Source organism: Siniperca chuatsi, linkage group LG11, assembly GCF_020085105.1.
Source record: "Siniperca chuatsi isolate FFG_IHB_CAS linkage group LG11, ASM2008510v1, whole genome shotgun sequence".
Taxonomy (NCBI): domain Eukaryota; kingdom Metazoa; phylum Chordata; class Actinopteri; order Centrarchiformes; family Sinipercidae; genus Siniperca; species Siniperca chuatsi.
This window is the reverse complement of record NC_058052.1, coordinates 15,426,817-15,451,842: the sequence shown is the minus strand read 5'-3', so window position 1 is coordinate 15,451,842 and position 25,026 is coordinate 15,426,817. Positions and strand designations below refer to the sequence as shown.

Sequence of the window (25,026 nt, the reverse complement as noted above, 5' to 3'; positions counted from 1 at the left end):
TGGTTAATGTATAACATTTCTACGTTATTTTAAAATTCATATCACCAGCTACATACGCTGTCATAAATTTGACAATAATATATTATATTGCAAAGCAATACTGAATCCTCCCCCCGTCCCCCTCCTTACCCCCAGCTCCCCTCGGCCAACGTCATTCCGCGTCATTAACATGCGACTGTTTTAGTCCAGTTACCGTCATCAGTCGTCTATGAACGAAGGACACGGATGTGGTTACGTGAATCTCGAAAGTACCTCGATTCATTCATAACTACAATTTTTGTCAGATTTTCAGCTGAAACAGTGAACGACAAGATTCTCAGTGCGATACCACCCAGTGTCCATGGTAACGCTACATTTTAACAGCCAGGACTATCCCGAGGAAGTAAGGAAACGAGAGAAGCTGGCAAATCAGCGAAGGAGAACAGATTTCATCTGAACGACCCTCCACTTTGCCTCTAACAGTTTTAATTATCTTGTGAGTATCCCTTTTTAACAGACAGCCAGGAGTACTGTTAGCTAACACTAATCTACCTATTGGTTGTGGCTACTAACCTCAACATGGCCCATTATGTCCCATTGCAAATCATGACTTATCAACCTTACACCTGACTCAAGTCAGTAAAAAACGGACAGTCAGGTTTGCACATAAAGATATTTTCAAGGATGATGAATGATATGTTTTGTGTTGTCTTAAACCGGTACCTACATGCTCATAATCAAGTACATTTACAGTATTTTTCCCATATTGTACAGCCATGGATGTTGCAGATTCCTGAGCAGGAAGGATGACATCGGAGGCTGCCGTCTCCTCACCTCCTGCCATAAGCAGCACCCCTGCCAAGAGGGACTACTACTGGCTCCGCTCCTTTGTAGCTGGAGGTAGGATCTGACACATCAGTTTGTACCATCGCTTTCTGGTCTGTGATGATTTACTCAAGGTAGAATTTGACACTAAGACAGGTTCAAGCCTCTGTGGCTGCAAGACCCTTGTCTCCTGCTTTCTTTTGTGACCCAGAAACTGATGTCTGCACTGCCATCCTACAGACCTTAATTGCACTGTAAATACTTATATAGGTTCCTTCATCAAAATCTTCATAGCAGATTTGTTAAAAGAAAGATAAAGGTTTTCTTTCTGGATTTTTTTGTTTTACCTGGAGGCAAAAATAGAATGTCCCTTCAAAGAACAATAAAGATGCCCGACACACGAAGAAAAAGAAAAAATAACACAGTCAATCATGCAGTAACCTCACATACTCAACAGCACTGTAAACATACCAACAAAAGTGCAATCCAATACGAATTTAATTGGAGAATATAGGTACTTCATCATTATTCACATACTTAATCCCTCTACCCTTACCCTTAAAGCATGCTGTGCTACCTTTAGCACAATCGTCTCTCTTCTTTCTCCTTCTGTCGCTTTCAGCAGGTATTTCTGCCTCCAGAGCTGCAGAGACTGGATCTGTGGTTGTGGGCCACCTGCTGCCCCTGTGTTCCTGTTTGACAACTGCTACTACAGTTGTTGTTATTGGCTCTGTTACTAATACTGACATTATTATTCCTATAGCTGTCATTCCTATTATTACTAATTTATTAAAATTAATATTAACACTACAATTACTATTCTACTATTTAAAAAAAGAAATAAAATCTACGTGGTCTTTGCATTGTGCCCCCCCCCTCTCAAAACCTAACACGGCAGCGGCGGATGGCCGCCCACCATTGAGTCTGGTTCTGTCCAAGGTTTCTGGCTCTTAAAAGGAAGTTTTTCCTTGCCACTGCTCCCAAGTGCTTGCTCGTGGTGGGAATTGTTGGGTCTCTGTAAATAATATTATAAAGAGTGCGGTCTAGACCTGCTCTATAGGAAAAGTGCAATGAGATAACTTCTGTTATGAATTGATGCTGTATAAATAAAATTGAATTGAATTGAATAGCACAGCCTACATGTAATGCCTGATTGAAACAAATGATCAAATATGCAAGATTCATGTGTAATCATAGTTTTTACAAACAAACACAAGTTGGATTTAAACATATTTTTGGTTGGTACAGTATTTGTTTCCAACATTGTACTCATGTCACACAAAAAACAGTTAAGTAAGTGTCTGTATTGTTGTTTGTGGTTATTCCGCATTTTTATTCTGAAACAAATGCTGCACTTGAAAATCTGAGGGGTTGACTGTTCTGCTTGTTCCCATTGTCTCTGACTGCTAGCAACTTTAAAACACTTGTATGACGACAACGATCAACGCTACTCTTATAATTCAACGTTGGCACTATCTCTAAATGACAGCCTCGTTTCATTGTCATCTCCACCCAAGATACATGATTAAATAATTCATTAAGCTGTGTCAGGTTGTTTCACATGGCCAGACCTTCCATTGTATCACCTCAACGAGGCTGCGCTGACAGGTCACACTAGCAGACACAGACCTGAAAAGCTGTGTCTTGCTGTGAACACCTTGTCACAGCCAATGAATGTCAACACAGAGCTGCATCTTGCTCCTGGGATTTTGGCTGACCAATCTTTCTCTCAAACTCCTAGGTTGGCAATATTTATAAATGATGGGCCTGTTTCATTGCCAGATTCACTCAAGATAAATTAAAGAACAATACCAATCATTCTGCTGTAGTAACATGGAAAGTTGCATATTTAATAATGAAGGTGTTTCTTTGTTTTTGTTTAGGTGTAGCGGGATGCTGTGCCAAGACGACCATCGCCCCTCTGGACAGAGTCAAGATTCTTCTTCAAGCCCAGAACCCCCATTACAAACATCTAGGTGAAACATCAGCAGCCAAACATGGAAAGCCAATAAGTGTTCTTTTTCACACATCTGTGCCACATGAGTGAAACTTCTGCTCTTTCTTTTCAGGAGTGTTATCCACTCTCAAAGCGGTGCCAAAGAAAGAAGGCTTCCTTGGCTTGTATAAGGGTAATGGGGCAATGATGGTCAGGATATTTCCTTATGGAGCCATCCAGTTCATGGCCTTTGACAATTATAAAAAGGTACAGTACGTACTTTATTGTGGAATGACACTTTCAAAGGGCATTTTTATAAAAACTAGGTGTTCGTAAAACTGATGATAGAGGTTGTTTAGGGAATGTGATATGAATTTATGTTGTTACTGTATGTGTTTTTTGCTATAATGACATTTTGCTGCAGTTGAAGTGAAATACAGTGAATTTCTTGACCTGTGCATTGTTTTTATTGGTGAAACTGTTGACCTTTGTTTCCTCCCTGCTGATGCTGATAATATTCCCTTCATAGCTGCTAAGTAAACAGATTGGAATCTCTGGACACATCCACCGCCTCGTGGCAGGATCTATGGCAGGTAAGTTATCTTTCTCACTGATAAGACTAGCAGTCAGTGCCAGCTGAATATCATGTACTGTACTGGCATAGACATTGTGCCCCTCATTTTTTTCTTATCATGTACATTTATTGATTATTGGCAGAGCCTGCAGTGTATTTTGTTCCTCTTGAATCATAGACTATGTTTACATTTGTCACCTCAGTACAAACTTTCTCATAATGTGACAAATATTGCATCACCACGATGCAAGTAAGTGTCACGCCTTGTTATTGTGTGTTATTAAATCTTTAAAAAAAGATATTGAAGTGGACAGAAATATAAATAAATATAAAGAGATTGGGAGACAAAGTGGAAAGTCCGTTGCATGAAATGAAACACAGCCACAGTAGACTTAGCAGCCACAATGTGTGAGTGTTTGATGTCAGTAAATCATGTTGAAGCCTAACCATAGCCATAAACTTTGTGTTTCTGCAATGTTTGTTCTTATGTTGTGTGTTTTCAGGGATGACTGCGGTGATATGCACCTACCCTCTGGATGTGATCCGAGCCAGACTGGCCTTCCAGGTGACAGGAGAGCATCGCTACACTGGAATTGCCAATGCCTTCCACACCATCTACCTTAAGGTAGTGTGCTAGTGTTAAACTTCTCAAACATTACAGCCTTTCATTAAAAATGCATCAAAATCAAATGCTCAGTGTGACTTTCAATGCTTTCAATGTTGATTTGTCAATACTGTAAATGTATACTGTATCTACCTCATACAATCAGACCTGTTTTTCTTTTTTGTAAAGGAGGGGGGCGTCCTGGGCTTCTATAGGGGACTTACTCCAACACTTATTGGAATGGCCCCTTATGCAGGTGACTATTGAGATTATTTTGCATAGATTGATATCAGTCTTGTGAACACTGTGCAGAACATAATACAGGAGGTAAAATAAGTATTGAACACGTCACCATTTTTCTCAGTAAATATATTTCTAAAGGTGCTATTGAAATGAAATTTTCACCAGATGTTGGTAACAACTCATGAATCCATGAAATCCACAAATGGAAAGAAATCAAACCATAGATGTCCATAAATTCAGTTTTATAATGTTAAATGACACAGGGAAAAAGCATTGAACACACGAAGAAAGGGAGGTGCAAAAAGGCATGGAAAGCCAAGACAATCAGTAATTAGAAAGCAATCCTGCCCCTTGTCAGTGCATTAATATCAGGTGGTTCAGTCCCAACTGATGGCCTATAAAAAGGTATCTCATCACCAAGGTGTCACAGAAGAAACATCTCATGATGGGTAAAAGCAAAGAGCTCTTGCAAGACCTTTGTAACCTTATTGTTGCATAACATACTGATGGCATTAGTTACAGAAGGATTTCAAAACTTCTGAATGTTCCAGTGAGCACTGTTGGGGCCATAATCCAGAAGTGGAAAGAACATCATTTCACCATAAACCGGCCACGACCAGGTGCTCCTCGCAAGACTTCTGACAGAGGAGTGAAATTAATTATCAGAAGAGTTGTTCAAGAACCAAGGACCACTTGTAGACAGCTTCAGAAGGACCTGGAATTAGCAGGTACAATTGTTTAAAAGGAAACGATAAGTAATGCACTCAACCACCATGGCCTGTATGCACGCTCACCACGCAAGACTCCATTGCTGAAGAAAAAGGATGTTGAAGCTCGTTTAAAGTTTGCTGTACATTTGGACAAGCCTGTGACATACTGGGAGAATATAGTCTGGTCAGATGAGACCAAAATTGAACTCTTCGGATGCCATAATACACACCATGTTTGGAGGAGAAATGGCACTGCCCATCACCCCCAAAACACCATACCAACAGTGAAGTTTGGAGGTGGAAACATCATGGTATGGGGCTGTTTTTCAGCATACGGTACTGGCAAACTTCATGTAATTGAAGGAAGGATGAATGGAAAAATGTACAGAGACATTCTTGATAAAAATCTGCTGCCATCTACCAGGATGATGAAGATGAAATGAGGGTGGACATTTCAGCAAGACAAAGATCCCAAACACACAGCCAAGGAAACTCTCAATTGGTTTCAGAGAAAGAAAATAAAGCTGCTAGACTGGCCCAGCCAACCTGACTTGAATCTAATTGAAAATCTATGGAAAGAACTAAAGATCAGAGTTCATAGAAGAGGCCCACGAACCTTCAAGATTTGAAGACTGTTTGTGTGGAAGAACGGGCCAAAATCACACTTCAGCAATGCATGCAACTCATTTCTCCATACAGGAGGCGTCTTGAAGCAGTCATTACCAACAAAGGCTTTTGTACGAAGTATTAAATAAATTTCAGTAAGCGTGTTCAATACTTTTTCCCTGTGTCATGTAACATTATGATACATAACTTAATTTATGGACATCTATGGTTAGATTTCTTTGCATGTGTGGATTGCATGGGTTGTTACCAACATCTGGTGAAGATTTCATATCAATAGCACCTTTTTAGAAATATATTTACTGAGAAAAATGGTGACATGTTCAATACTTATTTTACCTGCTGTACATATGTAACCAGTGATCTTTGTGCTGCATTAGCTTGACTATTTGTCTCTCACCCGCTTTTATCCTCCAGGATTCTCATTCTTCACCTTTGGCACCCTGAAGAGCCTCGGCTTGAAACATTTCCCAGAGATGCTGGGACGCCCCTCCTCAGACAACCCTGATGTCCTCATTCTAAAAACCCGCGTTAACCTTCTCTGTGGAGGGGTTGCCGGTGCCATCGCTCAGACAATATCGTAAGTGCTGTTGGCAGGCAGCCAACAAGCTTCACGCTTCATATAAATGATGAGCTGACAAACGTGGCTGTGCGGTCTGGCTGGAGTTTATTGATTACACCGATTTATTGATAGTTGTCACATTATGTTTCTTCTCACTAGGTACCCCTTGGATGTGGCTAGGAGAAGAATGCAGTTAGGATCTGTGCTTCCTGACTCTGAGAAATGTGTGTAAGTAGCTCCAGTGTTCCTACTCTCCATATTCTGTTATACCATGATGCACTGCTGTACATTATACCTGTCAGCGTGTGCAGTGCACTTCATAAAATAATGGTTAGACTAATTATATTTCTAGTATCACTGAAGAATGTTGTCATGAGTTTTAAAGCTCAAAGCGACAAAAAACAACAAACATTATTGTGTTCTCATGTGGTTTGATTTGGGAGTTTTGCAGTGAAATTGTAATCTTATGGGTGACCCTTTAAAAGAGAAATGAAGGAGAAATAATTGTAAGGGTGTATACTGAGGGTAATAATAGAGACAAAAACAGCTCACACAGCACAGTGCTGATGAACTTCATAAGTAATAGGTTAAGTGCTCATCTAGCTACAGAATTAATTGGTACTCACGCCTGTTCTGAAGAAGTCATTAGCGTATCTCTAATTGGGGGAGTTGTTTAGAAAATGAACCTGTTTACAGTAGCCTCAGGCAAGTAGTTCTGCACTCTCTGTAATATGGCGTCCTTAAATAATGTTTGGTCCCTGTTTCTCTCTTCTTCTCTTTTGCTTGGGCTCCAGTTTTTTGTTTTGTTTTGTTTTTTTAAAATCAGAAAAAGTACAAGGAGCTCTGGAAGTTTGAATACAAGTGTTTTGGACAGTAACTGAGGCGTTCCCTCTTAAAATAGTTGATTCCACATTTGGTTTTGTAAGCAGAGTTTGATGAAGTGCGTGCTTACAACTGCAGAGAAAATTCCAGGGGTGGGTGGTGGGGGGGTTGTTTACATGAGATAAAATGTTAAAGCCCAAAGCTTTAAGGAGCAGAATAGCAACTGAGCTGTAAAACTACAGCAACATACCATTCATACCTGTACAAGTTCACATAATGGCAGTCCAAATACTGCTCATTGTTCTTGAATTATCTGCGTTCCCTTGTTATTTAAGGTTTTTTAAGAATGCATTCACAAGCTCCAGTCAATACATCAGTGCCCCAGAAAGTCATTTGTCTCCTACCGAAGAAAAGTCATTTTGTTTTGAATTAATATGGCTGCTGTTCATCAACAGGGATTAGTTCCCCATACCACAGACGGCTCTCAACAACAAAGTTGATTTATCATGGCTGTAATATCAATACTAAAAACCATCTTGTAAAAAGATGCAAGTCAGCTCAACATAGTTAATAGGAATTTGCTTTGGTGAGCTCATAAAAAACCAAAAAACAAAACAAACCTTAGGAAATAACATGACCAAAAAAATATAGAAACATAATCAGTAGTTTGCTTTCTTTTTTTTTCTAACATTCTAAAATAATTTCTTGTCTTGCACCCGAACAGATCGCTGAGCAAGACTCTGACGTATGTGTATAAGGAGTATGGGATCAAGAAGGGATTGTACCGAGGCCTTTCTCTCAACTACATCCGCTGTGTCCCCTCCCAGGCCGTTGCCTTTACCACCTATGAGTTCATGAAGCAGTTCCTCCACCTGAACTAGTCATTGTTTTTATACCTTCCAAGTCTGCACCTGGGCCTGTACGCTCCGAGTCATTAAGCAGATTGACCTCAATGCTTTCTTCATGTGATCTGAGGCTCACTCGCTACTTCTTAAACTATTCATTGTGGGAATCGCCTTTTCCTTGAGTTCACTGAAGGCACCAGGGAAGTCAGTTAAAGCTGAAAAGGGAAACTGGATATCAGACAGTAAGGCGCTGCATGTCTTTCCTATTTCATATCCTCTTACTTCCTGCTTTTGTGACTCGCCACCTCTTAAGAGAGGATTTACTCACGACATGTGGCTTGAATTTGAGCAACTCCCTCATCAATGTCTCCATGGATACAGCGGGGCAGCGGCATCTTTGGTCTGGTTCGGTTGGTTGAATGGCTTGGGGCAATGATACGCTCTTTAACAATGTTGTTGGCAACATCACAACAACACACTGATTGTGTAGAAGCCTCATCATTCACACAGCAAACACAGATGTCCACTCACTCTCACTGAAGATGGACACCAGCTTAAAATGATCAAATTAGTAGTTTCTTTTTAATCAGTTTCTTTCCAAATAAGGAAACTCAGTGTTATGAATTTATTTGAATAATATGTCACTTAAATTCTACAGCTACACATTTTCTTTATCGTATCTTATTTTTACCGGCTTGGTGATGAAAAGTTTGTCTGTTGTTGAAAGGAGGCTGGAATTTTAAAATAATCTGATGTTGTCAGATTATGACGTGTGTCTTTAAATTTACAGTGCAGGTTTGGGGTGCAGTAACTTTAGGAGAAGTTGCTGTTTGTGCGTCTTTCCCTTTGTCCATCTAAAATCAATATGACACAGTTCACCTGCAGGTTTTCTTTTTTAAAGATGCAGTGACCGAGGTGGCACAGTTTAAGACAACTTCACATTTTATTGCCAAACCTTGAATAGAGCAGTTACTGTATGTATTTTCAATTGCTGAAAAATATTTGGGGTTTTTTATGGTTAATGTGCACTTATTGAATCATGTACATCCATGCTCAGCTGTGATCAGAAAGATATTTTGCATTGTTAAGTGTTTAAGATGTCAGCTTTTTTTGACATAATATGGATGTAAGTCTGACATGTCTGGAGGGACATGTTTGCTAGAAGGAACTCAGGAGAAATTTGCACTTCATCACTGTAGCTTTTTTCATTTATTTATTGATTTTAGCAAACTTTTGCCACTGGGTGGCAGCATTGAATATAAATGGTATTGTTTAACATCAGAGCTGGACACAACATTCATACAAATTTCATACATCTCTTATCAGTTACAAGTCAGATTATGATCTTTATGATTTTTTCTGTTTGCTTATTCAAAGCAAGTTGGTGAGTGTAGTATAGGCAGTGTTTTTAACCCAGTTCAACCCAAGCTGTTTGCATTTATTGCCCCAGGAAGGCTGAACATCATTAATTTGTTTAATCACTTTCGATCTCAAATGCACCGCAGGCCTTCAAGTCACCACCGACATTTGCGTGAGCCTCATCAGTTTGTTTTACAAATATCGTCATTTTTCAGCCTCTTGCCTTCCTCTGCATTTGATGTCTTACTTCACCAGTATAATTAATGAGTTTCTCCACACGCTTCAGTTGATGCCTTAGCTTTTAGGCCGTCAGTAAAGGTGGAGACTGGTTCTAGGATTACTAGGTGACCGTCAGATGTTATATCTAAACATCAAATCGTCTGAAAATGTTTGAAATGCATCGGTTAAGAAGGGGGGGAGAGAGAGGAACACTGGAGCTGTGAGAGTGGCTGGGAGTGTCAGTCGTCGTGAAGGGGGCGTGTTCAAGCTAATATATGATGTTAAGTTGCTCTTTAATTATATTGTGACTGCTCAGATTCATCATGTGACCCTTTGGAGGGTCCAGATCCCCAGGTTGGGAACTACTGCCTTAGAATATTGAAATATAACGAGAATTGACAGACTACTGAACACTTTGAAAGCTAATTACTGTAGAGGAAGTGAGGTGTCAAAGGCTTCAGTCACCTCTTAGCTGCTCCTCAGTTGGATGGTTGCCACCTATCAACCAGTACAAAAAAACTTTGCAAGAGTTATAAATTTATGATTGGGAGTGGACCTCTGAAAACCTAACTGTAGACATGTACACAGCTGGCACATTTTAAATTGCTAACACACAACATTGAAACGAAAATGTTAATTTTAGTTTGTCTGTTCAACTTCAACTTACTTTCGTCTAATAATTGGAAATCGCCTGGCCGCTCCAAACACCTCGATGCCTCGTGTGTGTGAAGGTGTTGTTGAACAAAAGTCTAAAAATCTCTGAACATATAATTCTCCCAAGTGCAAGTAAATGAGAGATTTCTATGTAACTCTTGATTGCAAAGTGTATGTAACAATAAATTAACTGCAGTATCCGACTGTGCTTACCTGCCTGGGCTTAAGAGTATAATCACACCCTCACTGGTGATAAGTGGCAGCTACTATTTGGCAAACAAAACAGTTTTCGGCAACATTTCTGCTTTTTATGGCGCCATTCATTCATCTACAGTACTGCTGTGTAGAAGCTTTCATTTACAGCTCTTTTGATTTCCGTGTTTGGTTTTATATACATGATTTTTCACTGTTGTTGCTGTGTTTTTTTTTTTTTCTTCTAATCCTTCAAGAACAGATCAGCTCTGTTCCTGCTGCTCACTGCAACAGATATTTATGTATGAAATGGACTATTCAGATATTTATCTATGTAAATGTATGTAATAGTATGATGTACTACTTTATTAGACTGTTGGATGTGACTGAAATAAGATGCATAGTTTTTGAGAATGAATGAACAATGAAAATGCCTTTTTCTTTTAATTTTTGTCAGTTTTTTTTTCTCTCTTTGTACATGTTCAGCTTTGCCTGCCCTGCCTTTCATAAGCAGTGTCTGAATTACATTACATGTCACCATCCTAAAACAGCACCAGCCTGTCTTTATTTTGTCTTTTAATGTGAACTCATGTATGGTCACTTTGTCAGACTGGTACACCCCTTTTTTTTTTTTTTTAACTGAGTGAGAACTTTGAGCTTCACACATACAGACCCCTATTATTGTTGATGTTACAGTTTCATCTGTAAAACCACACAGGGACTCTATGATGCATTTGCATTTATTTTGCTGGAGCTGGAATACACTAACTGTTTTTGTTCGTCGTCACGTACTGATTTGACTGGTAAATGTGATGTGTAAAAGATGTGTATGCTCACATGTTCCTTGATGTCTGTCATTTCTACATCATCAGTTAAATACAGTTAGACTGCCCAAGTTAAAACCCTGTCATTCTCTGTTTTTGTCTGTAATGCAGGAATTTGTTATATTGTGCTTTTTATTAAACACCCTCCTTGTTTGTAGACAAAGAAAATTAATTTGATATCAACCCCTAGCATAAGTTTCCCTTTCCTGTGCCCTCATTTTGCACACTGGAAATCACCACTGATAACAAATTTAGGAAGGACGGTCATATTATATTCCAACCTCATTTGCAGTATAAGGGAGGAGATCACTCATGTCACTGAGGGGCGAGAGCTTGTTCGTGTCCTGCACCTCCCTCTTCTGCCTGATTACACACTTTTTCTTGGTGTTTATGCAAGAGAAATGGGGAGAAGTGAGAAGCGTACATAAGTGAAAGAAATACAGTTTTGAGCAAAAAGGGGAAACTTAACTTTGCTAAAATCTTGAGGCAAACTTTTTGTGGGTGACAGAATTTCTTCTTCTGTAGATTCATTCATCTTCAGAGGGAGTTTGGACATTTTCGAGTCCTCTTCGTCCCGTGTGCCCACCATGCCTTCTTACACAGTGACTGTTTCCACAGGGAGCCAGTGGTTCGCAGGGACTGATGATTATATCTACATTACACTGGTGGGCACAGAGCGATGCAGCGAGAGAACACTGCTGGACAAACCTCTGTACAATGACTTTGAGAGGGGTGCGGTAAGTGATGTTACACTGCTGTAGAGCTGATGACTGCGACAAATACATTCATTTTTATCTTCTGATGAATGATGGGTATCAACAACTGCACACAAACACTGCACGTAGTGAGATTGATTGTTGATATAAAAGAGGAAGAAAACACACTGCCACACCTTTTGTTTCAAATTACAAATATTGACTAAAGATGAGATATATATATATATATATATATATATATATATATATATATATATATATATATATATATATATATTCATAACATGAAGGGTGAACAAGCCCATTACAAATAATTTAAAAAATGTAAAAAAAAAATAAAAATCTCATGAAATGTTTTTTTAATGTTTTACTTTACAGGTGAAAGTCTACAGGGGCCTGTATCGTGATTTTTTTCACATGTTAAATGTCCAAAAACTACATGTGCATTTGTGTGAATTTACCGTATGTGAACTATTGTTTCACATGTGATGTTACTTGTGAAATTCAAGATCCTTACAAAAAGCGCATGTTTTTACACACATCCGGTGACATATGAAATGTGTTTCACTTACTGGTGAGACAAAATTAATAATAAACACCTGATTCAGTAAATGGTGCTATGTTTCCAGCACACACTATTTAATTAGCCGCTGACTAAATTGCAGGTGGACTCCTATGACGTGAGGGTTGGGGAGAACCTGGGTGAGATTGTGTTAGTGAAGATTGAGAAGAAGAAGTACTGGGTGCAGGATGACTGGTACTGCAGGTACATCACAGTCAAGACCCCATCTGGAGATTATGTGGAGTTCCCCTGCTTCCGCTGGCTGGTGGATGACAAGGAAGTGGTGCTGCGGGATGGACGAGGTAGAGTCATCAGTTCATTTTTTTTTTTTTTTTTGCCTAACAGACTACCTGTCTCCTCATTTTCATCAGTTGGAGTCTGCAGTGTAAACACACAAGTTGAACAAACAAGCTCTGCTCCATCTCTCACTTTGTCTTGTGTCTGTTGTAGCACATCTGCCTCAGGATGACAAGACCAGCCTGGTGAAGCAGCACAGACAAAAAGAGCTGGACATGAGGAGAAAAACCTACAGGCAAGTTCACTCTGCACATGCAGTTTGTGATTGTATGTTATAGGAGGCTGATGCTGCTCACTTACAACTCTGCTGTCCTTTATAGATGGAAGGAGTGGCAGCCAGGCTTTCCTATGAGCATAGATGCTAACAGACACAGTGATTTGCCCCGGGACATCCAGTTCGACAGTGAGAAGGGAGTGGACTTTGTACTGAACTACAGTAAGGCGTACGTGCTCGCTCTAACAGCCTGCTGTGGTAAAACAGGTTTACAGTAGTTGTGAGGACAGCTGATGGCCCTCAGTACAGAACAGGATGAGGCAGTGGAGCTTTAACCTCAGAGGTGTTTTTCAATGCAAAGCTTTGATCAGCCTGATAACATGCTTCTATTTTCTGTACTTGGGATTATCTGGAAAAACAAGCGTCATTTTGTGTTTATCACCAGGGACATTTGCGTTGTGCTTTCATGCCGGAGTGTGACCTCGCACATAGCCACAATAACTGTTTGCATCATGCAGTAGTTCAGAACAAAGCTAAAAATTGCAAAATTGAAAATGATGTATGATAATGTCAGATTTGTGAAATGGAGAAGTAGCTGAGATGGAAAATGAGTCATGCAATGTGAGCTTCAAAGGTGTTGACAGAAATGCTGCATCTTTGTGGACAGAAATTGTGGAAGTAAATTTGCATTTAATGCTGCCTCTTGCTGCAAAAATTATCATAACTACATATACAATATAACATGTAATTTTCTTTTCCAGAACTCATTTTAATTGACTGATTATATCAAAATGCATCATATATTTTTTTACCTGTACCTAAGTACAGTTGTACAGAACTATAAGAGTATAAGAATGATGAGGATGAGAATGATGATAACTATGAATTTCCAGAATAGAAAACCTGTTTGTGAACCAGTTCATGCACATGTTCCAGTCCTCCTGGAGTGACTTCGCTGACTTTGAGAAAATCTTTGTGAGAATCAAAAACACAATCTCAGGTCAGCCTCACCTATTATATTATATTATATTATATTATATTATATTATATTATATTATATTACATTACATTATATATCATCCAGAGTATGTGATGCAACACTGGAAGGAGGACTTTATGTTTGGGTACCAATTTCTCAATGGTTGCAACCCCGTAATGATCCAAAAGTGCACCAAACTTCCTGACAAGTTTCCTGTCACTCATGAGATGGTCTCTGTCAGCCTGGAGCGAGACCTGACTCTGGAGCAGGAAGTAGAGGTAGACATGACTATATCTGTTTCTGTGAATCTATTTTAACTTCATTTTTGATTTCTAAGATGAAAACTTTTATGCTCAGCTCACAAAATCATGTCTCTTTAATTCTCCCACTGACGTACAATCTAAATCAATGTTCTGGCCCCAGGCAGGTAACATCTACATAGTAGACTACGAGGTGTTAGACGGCATCACTGCTAACTGCACAGACCCATGCACACTGCAATACCTGGCAGCTCCAATCTGTCTGCTCTACAAGAGCGCACATAACAAGATCCTGCCCATAGCCATACAGGTACAGTGATGTTGAGCAACAGCAGGTGTGTGTTACACCATGAGGAAAACATACCTTTTCCAGCTGACATTTCAGTATAAATCTATTTCTTCTCTTTTTCCTGCTTCTCCCTCGTCCTCTGTCTTTTCCAGCTCGGGCAGACTCCAGGTGAAGACAACCCGATCTTCCTGCCCACTGACAGTCAGTTTGACTGGCTGCTGGCGAAGATCTGGGTCCGCTCGGCTGACTTCCAGTGCCACCAGACCGTCACACACCTGCTCAGGACACATCTGATGACAGAGGTGTTTGCTATTGCCATGTACAGACAGCTCCCTGCCGTTCACCCTGTGTATAAGGTAAAACTCTGACTCATTAACTGATTGATTGATTGATTAACTGATTGATTGATTGATTGATTCATGGATTGATGTTCCTTCTCCCAGCTACTTATGCCACACATTCGTTTTACCATCGCTATCAACACCAAGGCCAGAGAGCAGCTCATCTGTGAGTGCGGCATCTTTGACAAGGTGAGTTTGTGAATGTGTAGAAGAGCAGCGTAGAAAGAGGAAGACAGAAGGGGAGCAAGAACGAACAGGGGTTGACTGTTTCTGTTAAAATGTAATGAGAGAAAAAGAGATCAAAAAGAAATAGGAAAAGAAGGAAAGGACAGAGAAAAAGAAGAGTCCACAACAACACACAACACAACATGACAAACTCAACAACAAACTTATATTTTCTGACTCATAGTTCATTGAGACTTTTATTTTTTAGTTAAAAGCAAACAAAAATCACACAAATGACATCACAAAAATAATGAGGAAATAATGTGCTGGAAGAGGGGGGAATAGGCCTATTCATTTCCTCTAACTAAATAATATTTAGACAATGACACTCTCAAAGTTATATGTAGATGTATGTAGTTTCGTTGCTTTAAATTGGACACAGTGCATTCAATAATGGATGCTCAACCACATGCATACATAAAAATTGGAGAACACAATCATTAGCTGCATGAATAATGAGTGACATGTGTGATGATGCCGTATCTTCTCCATCCTCATCAAGGCAAACGCAACAGGTGGAGGCGGTCATGTCCAGATGATTCAGAAGGCCATGAAGTCTCTGACCTTCAGGTCTCTGTGCTTCCCGGATATTATGAAGGCCCGCGGTGTGGACAACAAGGAGGAGCTGCCCACCTACTTCTACAGAGACGACGGCTACAGGGTGTGGGAGGCCACCATGAGGTGAGGAACAACTTTTTTTGTAGACTTTTTTTATAGACAGCACTGATGAATAGTTTGCGTGTTTGAGGGAGAGGAAACAGTCATAACAAAGGATAAACAGTGAGAGGTGTGTGAGAGTGACAGACTTTTCAAATGGAGAAGTTACAGCATTTTTTATTTCCTCTATGCTGTCCTGTTTTCTTTCTGGCAGTTTTGTGTCTGATGTGGTGCGTATTTACTACACCAGCAATGAGATGGTGCAGGAAGACGAAGAAATCCAGGCCTTCATCAAAGATGTGTGCAGCTTCGGCATGCAGGACTTCGATCACTGTGGTGGGTGCACATTACAGACATCCTATTGTGTCCTTTTTCTTTTAGCATTGCAACAACTAACCAATACATTAAGTTTCTTTTTTCAAGGAGAGAAGCAGCTCACTCCCCTTCTATATTTCAGTCCCAAGATTTTATGAATAAGACAGGTATGAGAGGGAACAGACAGCATTACAAATTCAAATCTGTTCTGTCATAGACGAATGGTTTGAGGGTGAAGACAGGAAGCCACAGGGGTCTGATGGTGTCACTGACAGAGCCCCAGTGTTGTAATACCCTTCCTGCATTTCTCCATTATCTGAGTGCACTGTGCAAGGATTTTTTACTCAGCAACCATTGCAAAAGAAAAAAAGTGGATTTTGTGTAAAGATTTAAGCTCGCTTTGTCAATTCTATCTGTGCACAGAGTTTCCCAAATCCCTGAAAACACGCGAGGAGCTGATAGAGTATCTGACCGTCATCGTGTTCACTGCTTCAGCCCAGCATGCGGCAGTCAACTTCGGACAGGTGAGTAATAGATCATCAGGAACCTCACATTCAATATTTTCATTTTGTAAGACTGATTTTAAAGTAAAAAATATTATAAAAATGACATGCTAGCCTAACAGTTGTATGTTGTACAAGATAAATTATTGTAGATTAGTTGACATGCATTATGCACAGTTAAGTTCAAACAAATGGTTTGCGTGTGTGCTCACATGCTCACATCATGGAGGAAGTACTCATACATACAACTGACCGAAGTAAAAGAACCAGAACAGCAGTGTAAAATTACTCCACAAGTCAAAGTCATTCATTCAAAATCCTACAAGAGTAAAAGTGCACAAGTATTATCAGCAAAATGTACTTAAAATATCAAAAGTAACAGTACTGGTTCTGCAGGAAAATGTGACTGATATTATTATACATGACATTATTAGATTGTTAATACTGATGCTGTGTAAGCAGCATTTTAATGTTGTAGCAGGTTGAGGCATTGCTAGTTTTAACTAGTTTATATACAGTAATGTAGGTTAGTCCAGTGGTTCCCACCCTAGGGTTCAAGCCCCCTCCAGTGGGTCACAAGGGGTCATGAGATGATTAATGGAACAGGAAAGACAAAAAACAAACAAAACAAAGTTCTGCTACACAAATCTGTGTTCATATTTTTTGCTTTTCTCTAATCTTTGCTTCTTGTGAAATATTGGATAATTGCACCTTCATCCATGAAACCATCTGAGAAGTTTAAAGGGGAAGTTACTCTTTCGTGGAACTGCTAACTACTCAGACATCTGAAGTGTGACAAGAGACCCCAACTTGACACAGCTTTTTTGTAAGGGGTCACAAATGGTTGGATTCCACTGGTTTAATCTTTAGCGATGCATTGTATTTTCTAAGCTTATCAAATGTTTTTTATGTAAAATCTTAATCTTTAATGTAACTAGAGCTGTCAGATAAATGTAGTGGTGTAAAAAAGTACAATATTTCCCTCTAAAATGTAGTGGAGTAGAAGTATGAAGTAGCAGAAAATGGAAATACTCAAGTAGAATTTTGAGGAACTTTACTTAAGTACCGTACTTGAGTAAACGTACTACATGCACATGCTGTATCTTTGTGTATATTTTGTAGTATGACTGGTGTTCCTGGATCCCCAACGCTCCATCTACCATGCGAAGGCCCCCGCCCAACCGGAAGGGTTTGGCAGATGTAAACATGATCATTGAGAGCCTCCCTGATCGCGGACGTTCCAGCTGGCACCTGGGGGCTGTCTGGGCTCTCAGCCAGTACCAGGAGAACGAGGTACGGAGAGGGCAGTCTGTGTCCAAACACATAGGCAATCATTCACACATACACACACACGTCTTGGTATAGACTGGGTTGTTTTAAGGAGCAGCCAAAACAATTATAAGTTAGATATAAACTAAAACGTCTTATTTCCCAAGAACCTTCCCTCAACTTCAACAAGTGCTTTTGTCTTGCAGTGTGCCTCCGGGCTGAATGACCTGTCTCCTCTCTCTCCCTGCAGTTGTACCTGGGCATGTATCCTGATGAGCACTTCATAGAGAAGCCAGTTAAGGCCGCCATGGAGAAGTTCAGGAAGCAGCTGGCGGAGATAACCAGCTCCATCAAGACGAGGAACGAGGGAAAGAGGCTGCCTTACTATAACATGTCCCCTGACAAAATCCCAAACAGTGTCGCTGTTTGAGTAATAAAATGCACTTCTTTGAGGGGGGGAGGGGGATTATCATGTCTCTACTTGAAGTTCTGCTGATATTACGGAGCTGTCCAAATATGCTGTTAGAAAACTAGAGTGTGTGATTTTGATTCTTCTCTATATTTAAATGTAAAGCCAATTTGCAAACCTCAACTTGGCTTCTTGATAGTTTGTCACTTATTTGGGTAAAAAATTGGTTGAAATGTTATTGCATAGAGTTGCTGCCAATTAAAATGTTTTCATTTGTAGCTGCAGTGTGTCATTTCTATTGGCCCCTTTTTCAGGAGTGCAGAACAGAAGATGTCAGCCACCCCTGAATGAAAAGTTTAACTGTTTTACATCTGATAATACTCATGCAACATTAACCTTTTCAAATATTTTGAAACAAATCCTGTTACCATAACACTTCAATTCAGAGTGCATGATTTACTAAGTATACATTGAAAAAGACACAAAGTGTTAAAAGTAACTTAATTTTTATTTGGTTGTTCTTTTTAATTCTACATACTTTTGTACAATAATGGGCAATTAAACTGAAAACACATCAATATTTCTTTTAAAAACATATGTACTAATACCAAATTCTTTACAGTTACTATTCCAAAGTAAGAAAGTAAATTCACAGACAAACTTGTGGAATGATATTAGACAGGGGAACAGTCATATGTTCAAGTCCAGTCAGTAGTAAACAAATATAGCTTTATGCAAGTTACACTATTCCCAGACATGATCAAATTTAACTGACAGGGTAAAGCCAGACAGAAAAATCTAGACTTAAACTGAAAATACTGGGACAGAAAGGCTGAAAGAGTCCCTTTCCCTCTCAGTTGATGTCAATAGGATTACACAATGAAGCAATCAGTTCATGGTGATAGAGACACTAAGAAAGAAAGGAAAAGAAAAAGCTGCTCTCAGAGAGGATCATGCCTAAAAATGTCCTAAAATGGCCTCAATCTTCATCAGGATTAAATCAAAACTTATTTCTCAGACTTCATGAAAGGAGCCAGCTCCCATGAGTAGAAAGTAAAAAAAAAAAAAAAAAAAAAGCACAATCTATAGTCCATCTTTAAACTTCCATCTCAAGGAAACTATACTTTTCTTGTATCTAAAAACTACTATCCCATGTTGTTTTTATGTAAAAAACATGAAATGTTTGAATTTGATGCTGTGGTTAAATGTCTGTATTCTGCATATTTAAAGCAAAATTCATTAAGCAATTTAAAAAGCCAGAAGGAAGAGTAGATATTCACATTAAGGTCAAGCGACCAAGCTTTTTACAGCTCTAATGTCTAAATGACAAACTTAAACGTAAAACAAAGAGTGAAAGCGATTTTGTGATATTTATGCCTGGAGAAAAAAACGAAGTATAAGTTGCATAAAATTACTAATGAAAGGGGATTTTTAAATGAACAAATTGTACTCTATTTTCTTTTAAAAATAAATACAACACAAAATGAAGAAATAATCATTTTATACCAAGAGGACACCCTGGACATTAAAACACCATTACATAACTATAGAATAGAACAACAACGAAAGGGTAATTGCACTTTTTAATCTGTCTAATTGCACTGAGCCTCAAGGGTATTACTCGTTACTCTAGGTCTTAATCCATCTTGACACACAACAACTCCCTCGGCTCATATTATGTATTAAAATTATATTAGACTCCAGATCTCAAGTCACCATGGGGCGTATACACAAGTACAGTATGTATTGTTGCAAAAAACAAAGCGCAGGTTTCATTTATTGCTGCTGCTGAGCAGTAATTGTTAGGTTTGTTGTTGGACCATCAGTGTTCACAGACAGTGTTACTGGTATCAAAGACTAGTTTTTAAAAATGTGTGTGTTGCTGGAATGGCTGTGAGGCTCAACATGAGCCTAGCATTACTGTGCTCCCACATACACAAAAGCACTAACAATGACTGTAAGCCCAAAACACATGGCCCTGAGAAATCAACCACTGCCCACCTCAGACTGCAACTTTTAGCTTCACACCAGTAGGTGGCGCTCCAGTCGGCTTGTCAATTAGTGATATTAATATTGACACTGTATATCTGTCACAGGCAGCAAATGTATAGATGTATTACATTGCTTTTATTGCAAAATAAATGATCTGTTTGTTGATGAATGAGAATGAGCTACAGTGGAAATGTAAAAATCCTCTGGAATGATGAAATAATGCAGTTACAGTATTTACACTGTGCTTTTTTTGTGAAATGGAAAAAAAGCGGTGTTGGAACAACTTTAACTCTCATTTGAGCCACATAAGGCCAGATGTGAGAAAAACACAAAATGAGAGGCAACATGCTGGCTGTCTTGTGATTGAATACTAAAATAGACATCCTCCACCATGTGATAAGAGTCTGGCAAAATGAAACAAGACACTTTCACTGAAACCTGAAACTAAGACTTTTGCTCGTCTGAAATGCCAGGTAATGATCCCATACATTGCGCCCAAACATCAGCACCTTATACCTTGTGCTGAAGTGTGTTAACATAATTTAAGAGAAGGATTGTAAATGTGCAGGTCCTGACATGCAGAGCAAAAAATAGCCCAAAGCTTATTTTGAGCAGTCAAACTTAAATACACACAGTTACAGTCTGCCTGGTTTTTAATCAAAACTTTCGATTTTGGGTCAATCAATGCACGGCCTGCACAATGGGAGCGATGGGAGGACAGACTGAAAATAAGCAGCTGTGGATTTCTCAAGGCGTATCCTGTGACTAAGCAAACAAATCAACATATTAAAACTGCACATGGAATATCACACTGTAAATGCTGTGTCATTCGCATGATAGAAAAACATGAGCAATGCTGTTTAGGCTCTCGTTTATGATCTCAAGACATGGAAATTATCTCGCAATTTCCCGTGACCAGTAAAAAATGTTGTTTGCTTTTTTTGCTTTTTTTTTTATATATATTTTTTTAAAAAGTTTACATTCTCAAAGCCTTCAGAAAGTTTTTGTGGGGTAGAGAAATCATGTGGCTGGATTTTCCATTATCTGTGTTAGAGCTATGAGCCTGACATGTCATTTCCAAAACTAATTTTTTCACTGTTTTGACTAAAGCACTCAAATGTTTCTTTCAGCATGACTCCATTTTTTAACCCAAATTCCTTTTTTTGTCATCCATGGGAGGGTTAATATATACGTGTATGTGCGTATGAGGAAATGCAATGTTAAATAAAATAGGAAACAAACATTTCCAAGTTTGTTTGTGTGTGCTCTCCCCCATGTACAAGACTTAATTCATATTAAAGAAAAAAAATAGAGGAGCAAAGAGGAAGGGAGGGGATCTGTTGTGGGAACTAAAAAACAAAAGTGCTTTGATGCATGTCCAGATCGAGGCCAGGTCGAATCCAGACCAGCTCGGAGCTGACAGACCACAGCAACAGAGATGGCAGTAGCTGGAATGTTCCAGAGATCCGATGCGCTGGCGCTACATACTGATCGACGGCATGTTAGCCCAAGACTCACAGTAGGTAAAAACGAACAAATTTAACAAACCCACAAGTAAACAAACCACGTATCAGTTTGTGAGTCTATTTGTCTCAGTCCTGTTCCCCCAGAGGTGTACAAGTGTGTGTGTGTGTGTGTGTGTGTGTGTGTGTGTGTGTGTGTGTGTGTGTATAAAGTGGTATGCTCCAGGCCTCTTCAGACATGTACAGAAGTCAGTAAAAACAGTCCGGTCCTGGGACAGGAAAGAGGCGAGAGTGTGGATTGAGGGCACAGGTGGAGGGAGGAAATAAGGTCTGATAGCAGGAATGTGGATAGAAGAAGTGGATGGAGTTTTGGGAATATAAGATGACCGGAGGAGGGCGGTGGGTCAGTCCGGGATCAGGAGAAGGGAAGCATTTAGTCGTTCCTCAGTCACAGAGCATTTTCACGACTGCCGCTCTTCACTGCGGGCTTGTTTGTGTGTGTAGTAAGAGTAGGACAACCAATGACATGGACTGCGTGGTCAGACATGGAGCACCTCCATACTGTAGTCCTCTGTCTCTGTGTACTGGGAGGAGTTTGTGTCCGACTGGGTGGGGGCCAGAGCCTCCTTGTTATCCAGACTCGGCTCCAAGAGAGGTGGCTTCTCCAGTGCAAGCTTTTTACACGTTTCTGGCCGGTTCTGGACGTATATGACCCGGTTGTAAGCCTTGAGTCTCCTCCATAGATGGATGTAGACTTTGCACTGGACGTACATGAACACTAGTCCACCCGTGAAGCCGATGGCCACCACCACCAGCTTGGTCCAGAAAGGCCATTCCATGATCCCTGAAGAACAGAGAACAGACAAAAAAGAAGCATGTGCACAAGTCAAACACAGATAAATTGTAAAAAATAGATCGTAGTATTATTTTTGCATCAATGTGAAAGTTTCCTAACTAACATCAATAAAATCAGACATGTTCATTGTGTAATTATCTAAGCCAAGCAGGTTTAAAGTCTGCAAGTTGATTTTAATACTGTAGCAACATGAATAGAAACAATGGTGGCTTGCATGTCAATCCCCATCTCTCTCTCTTCTCCCCAAATTAATTATTATATATATATATATATATATATATATATATATATATATATAAAACCATAAACCATATATATAACAAAAAGAAACAAATGACTGCATGAAAAGTGGGAACACCACCACTAACTAAACTAAAACACTACAGCAAGCTTTACTAAATGGTGATTTGTAATAAATTTGCTAAACCGTGCAAAAACATTTCTACGTCCCCTGAAGCAGTTGCAGTATTTCAGCAAATTGCAAAAACCCTGAAACATAATGCTCCAAGTAAGAGGAAGTGTAAATATTTGTAACACTGCTGTATCATCCAAAACAAAAACTAAGAGGCAGAAAACATCTTTAAAAATACACTGCTGACATGCAACCCATCAGTCTTTTCACGTTGGCTTTTATATTTCAGGCAGTTTGAGATATGAACACAAGAAAGGTCCCCAACTGAGCTACTAAATCCTACCCTTGATGATAGAATAAGTATAGTGAATTAAATACAAAAATCCCTCATATAATGATAATATAATAACCAATTCAAACAATGCAAACATACAGTAGTAAAATCAGTATGGTATTAACTATGCTTATGCAGGACAGCGATATTGGGTGCTCTATATCTAACTTTATGAAAAGAGTATGTCAGTGAGGTTTGTTTTAATCAAAACCCTCAGTCACAAAGTATAACAGAAAATAAATCACAGTGTGTTCCTCAACTCTGTGTCTGCGTTCCTTAAGTTGGAACATTCAGTGAGGTGGTGAATGTAACAAGCCTTTATTTTTTATTTTATTGAATCGTTATTTAATCAGAGTCTCAGTCTTGAGATTAAGATCTCTTTTCCAAGAGATACCACTTAAGGGTGAAGTATCATTTTTATCCTGAAATCAAGGCAGAAGGAAAGGGTGTAAAGTGCAGCTGGAAAAGAACTGGATTCAGCGGACAGAAAGGCTGACGGGGGAGGGGAAGACATAGTTTGAAAGTCAAAAGGTCAAAGTTGAAATGTTTACCTGGGATTCTTCCGGCTGCATGAGTAAAGAAAGTGTAAGTATCATGTATTACCAAAGACACACAAACAGATTGATAGAAAAGGCAAAGCGCAGAAAAAGTAAAGTCAAATATTACAGTTGCACACTTTAGGATGTAATTAATCATGCAATTAAAACATTAAATCTGCTTCACAAACCAAGCTAACATGAACATTAATAACATGAAATATATTTCAAGGTGTATTAGATTAGGACTCTGCTGTAATCTTTGTAAGCAAATTGAGAGAAAATCATAACCGTGGTTCTGTGTGACTTGGCAGGGGACAAACAGGACTGGGGAGGAACTATTTGGCATCACCATGGCAATTGAACCTGACAGCCCTCAGGGACTCTAACAAGTCTGAATCATCAGGTTGGGCTTAACAGGCACAGCCTGCTCTTCCATCTGTACACTGTCTCAGAAGCAACAAATATGCCAGAGAGGAATGAGTGGCAGCAGACGTGGTGCCAGCAGATGATACAACAGCTCGTCATTAAAGCAGCCTTCTCCATTTTCAGCCCTGATAGCGAGAGCACAGCGCTTTGAGGATGGCGGCGGCAATCTGTCCGAAACCAAGAACAAGACCATAATACCCTACTGCCCACTTGCTGGATTATTGCCTGTAGCTTTTACAGTCTATGGTCAGCAGCAGGTTCCAGTTTGGCACATACACATAATATTGCAAAAAAATTGGTGACAAACTCTGAAAGCTTATCATAGGACAAAACAGCCATCTTCATCAGGAAACACAGGCTCTGGGGTCGGCAAGAAGTGCCCACAAATTCCTTAATGGAATAGTGTTAGATGAGGAGATTGATACCGCTCTCATGTCTGTAAGCTAAACATGAAGCTACAGCCAGCAGCCGGTTAGCTTAGCTTAGCACAAACACTGGAAACAAGGGGAATCAGCTAACTCTGTCCAAAGGTAACAAAATCTACTCACCAGCAACTCTAAAGCTCACTAATTTACATGTTATATCTCGCTTGTTTAATCTATACAAAAATGTCTCTGCTGGTTGCCTGGCAACCTCACGGTGATGAAAAGACCCCAGAAAGTGACCTGCCAAGAAATAGTCCAGCACATACTATCCTCCGTAAACGTAACTGTTTCCATTGTTTGTTTGTTTCAATTGTTTTAGGTCAGTTTCAGGTGAAACTAGGCAGAGTAATTAGCAGATACTCAGGAAGACTCCTTCCTGAGGGCAGGGCTTATCTAACACAGAGTAGCTTAAATTTCTGAGTTCCCGGTCCATTTTTCACAATTGAGAATGACTTCCGGATGGGAGCCGAAACGTCTTGATTCTGAAAGCAGTGTCCAGATGACTACGACTGAAACCTTTTCTACGATAGAACACTCCTGGACGAATGAGGGACTACACCGTCTATCCTCCATAAAATCACAACATTTTCACACTTTGGTTTTTGTACAGATTAAACAAACGAGATATATA

The 25,026-nt window shown here is 39.5% G+C and overlaps 2 protein-coding genes across 4 annotated transcripts in view; one reads left to right on the top strand and one right to left on the bottom strand.

Moving 5' to 3' along the window:
* Nucleotides 1–195: 195 nt before the first annotated feature.
* LOC122884911 (graves disease carrier protein-like) lies at nucleotides 196–18,286 on the top strand. 2 transcript variants are annotated; one of them, XM_044215412.1, is made up of 23 exons: nucleotides 199–475; nucleotides 754–879; nucleotides 2,688–2,780; nucleotides 2,874–3,007; nucleotides 3,270–3,333; nucleotides 3,818–3,939; nucleotides 4,108–4,174; nucleotides 5,913–6,075; nucleotides 6,217–6,281; nucleotides 11,591–11,709; nucleotides 12,354–12,552; nucleotides 12,701–12,782; nucleotides 12,868–12,990; nucleotides 13,655–13,761; nucleotides 13,846–14,018; nucleotides 14,164–14,310; nucleotides 14,442–14,645; nucleotides 14,733–14,819; nucleotides 15,358–15,536; nucleotides 15,727–15,848; nucleotides 16,251–16,351; nucleotides 17,453–17,623; nucleotides 17,850–18,286. In XM_044215412.1, exons 2-23 carry the CDS (start codon nucleotides 786–788, stop codon nucleotides 18,027–18,029), a joined length of 2,796 nt encoding a protein of 931 aa, XP_044071347.1. In that variant the 5' UTR covers nucleotides 199–475; nucleotides 754–785; the 3' UTR covers nucleotides 18,030–18,286. The 2 variants fall into 2 exon arrangements, with proteins under 2 accessions (XP_044071348.1, XP_044071347.1); XM_044215413.1 differs by lacking the exons at nucleotides 11,591–11,709; nucleotides 12,354–12,552; nucleotides 12,701–12,782; ... (9 more) ...; nucleotides 17,453–17,623; nucleotides 17,850–18,286 and adding an exon at nucleotides 7,604–11,129 and having other exon boundaries at nucleotides 196–475; nucleotides 6,217–6,285.
* Nucleotides 18,287–18,497: 211 nt separating this feature from the next.
* The window catches only part of march8 (membrane-associated ring finger (C3HC4) 8), a 78,852-nt gene continuing 72,323 nt past the window's right edge, over nucleotides 18,498–25,026 (bottom strand). The window contains exons 8-9 of one of the 2 annotated variants that reach the window (XM_044215415.1): nucleotides 23,557–23,571; nucleotides 18,498–22,307 (exon numbers count right to left, since the gene is read on the bottom strand). In XM_044215415.1, the coding sequence (XP_044071350.1) occupies nucleotides 22,003–22,307; nucleotides 23,557–23,571 (320 nt within the window). In that variant the 3' untranslated portion in view covers nucleotides 18,498–22,002. The remainder of the gene's footprint in view (nucleotides 22,308–23,556; nucleotides 23,572–25,026) is intronic. The other variant, XM_044215414.1, reaches the window with a different exon arrangement.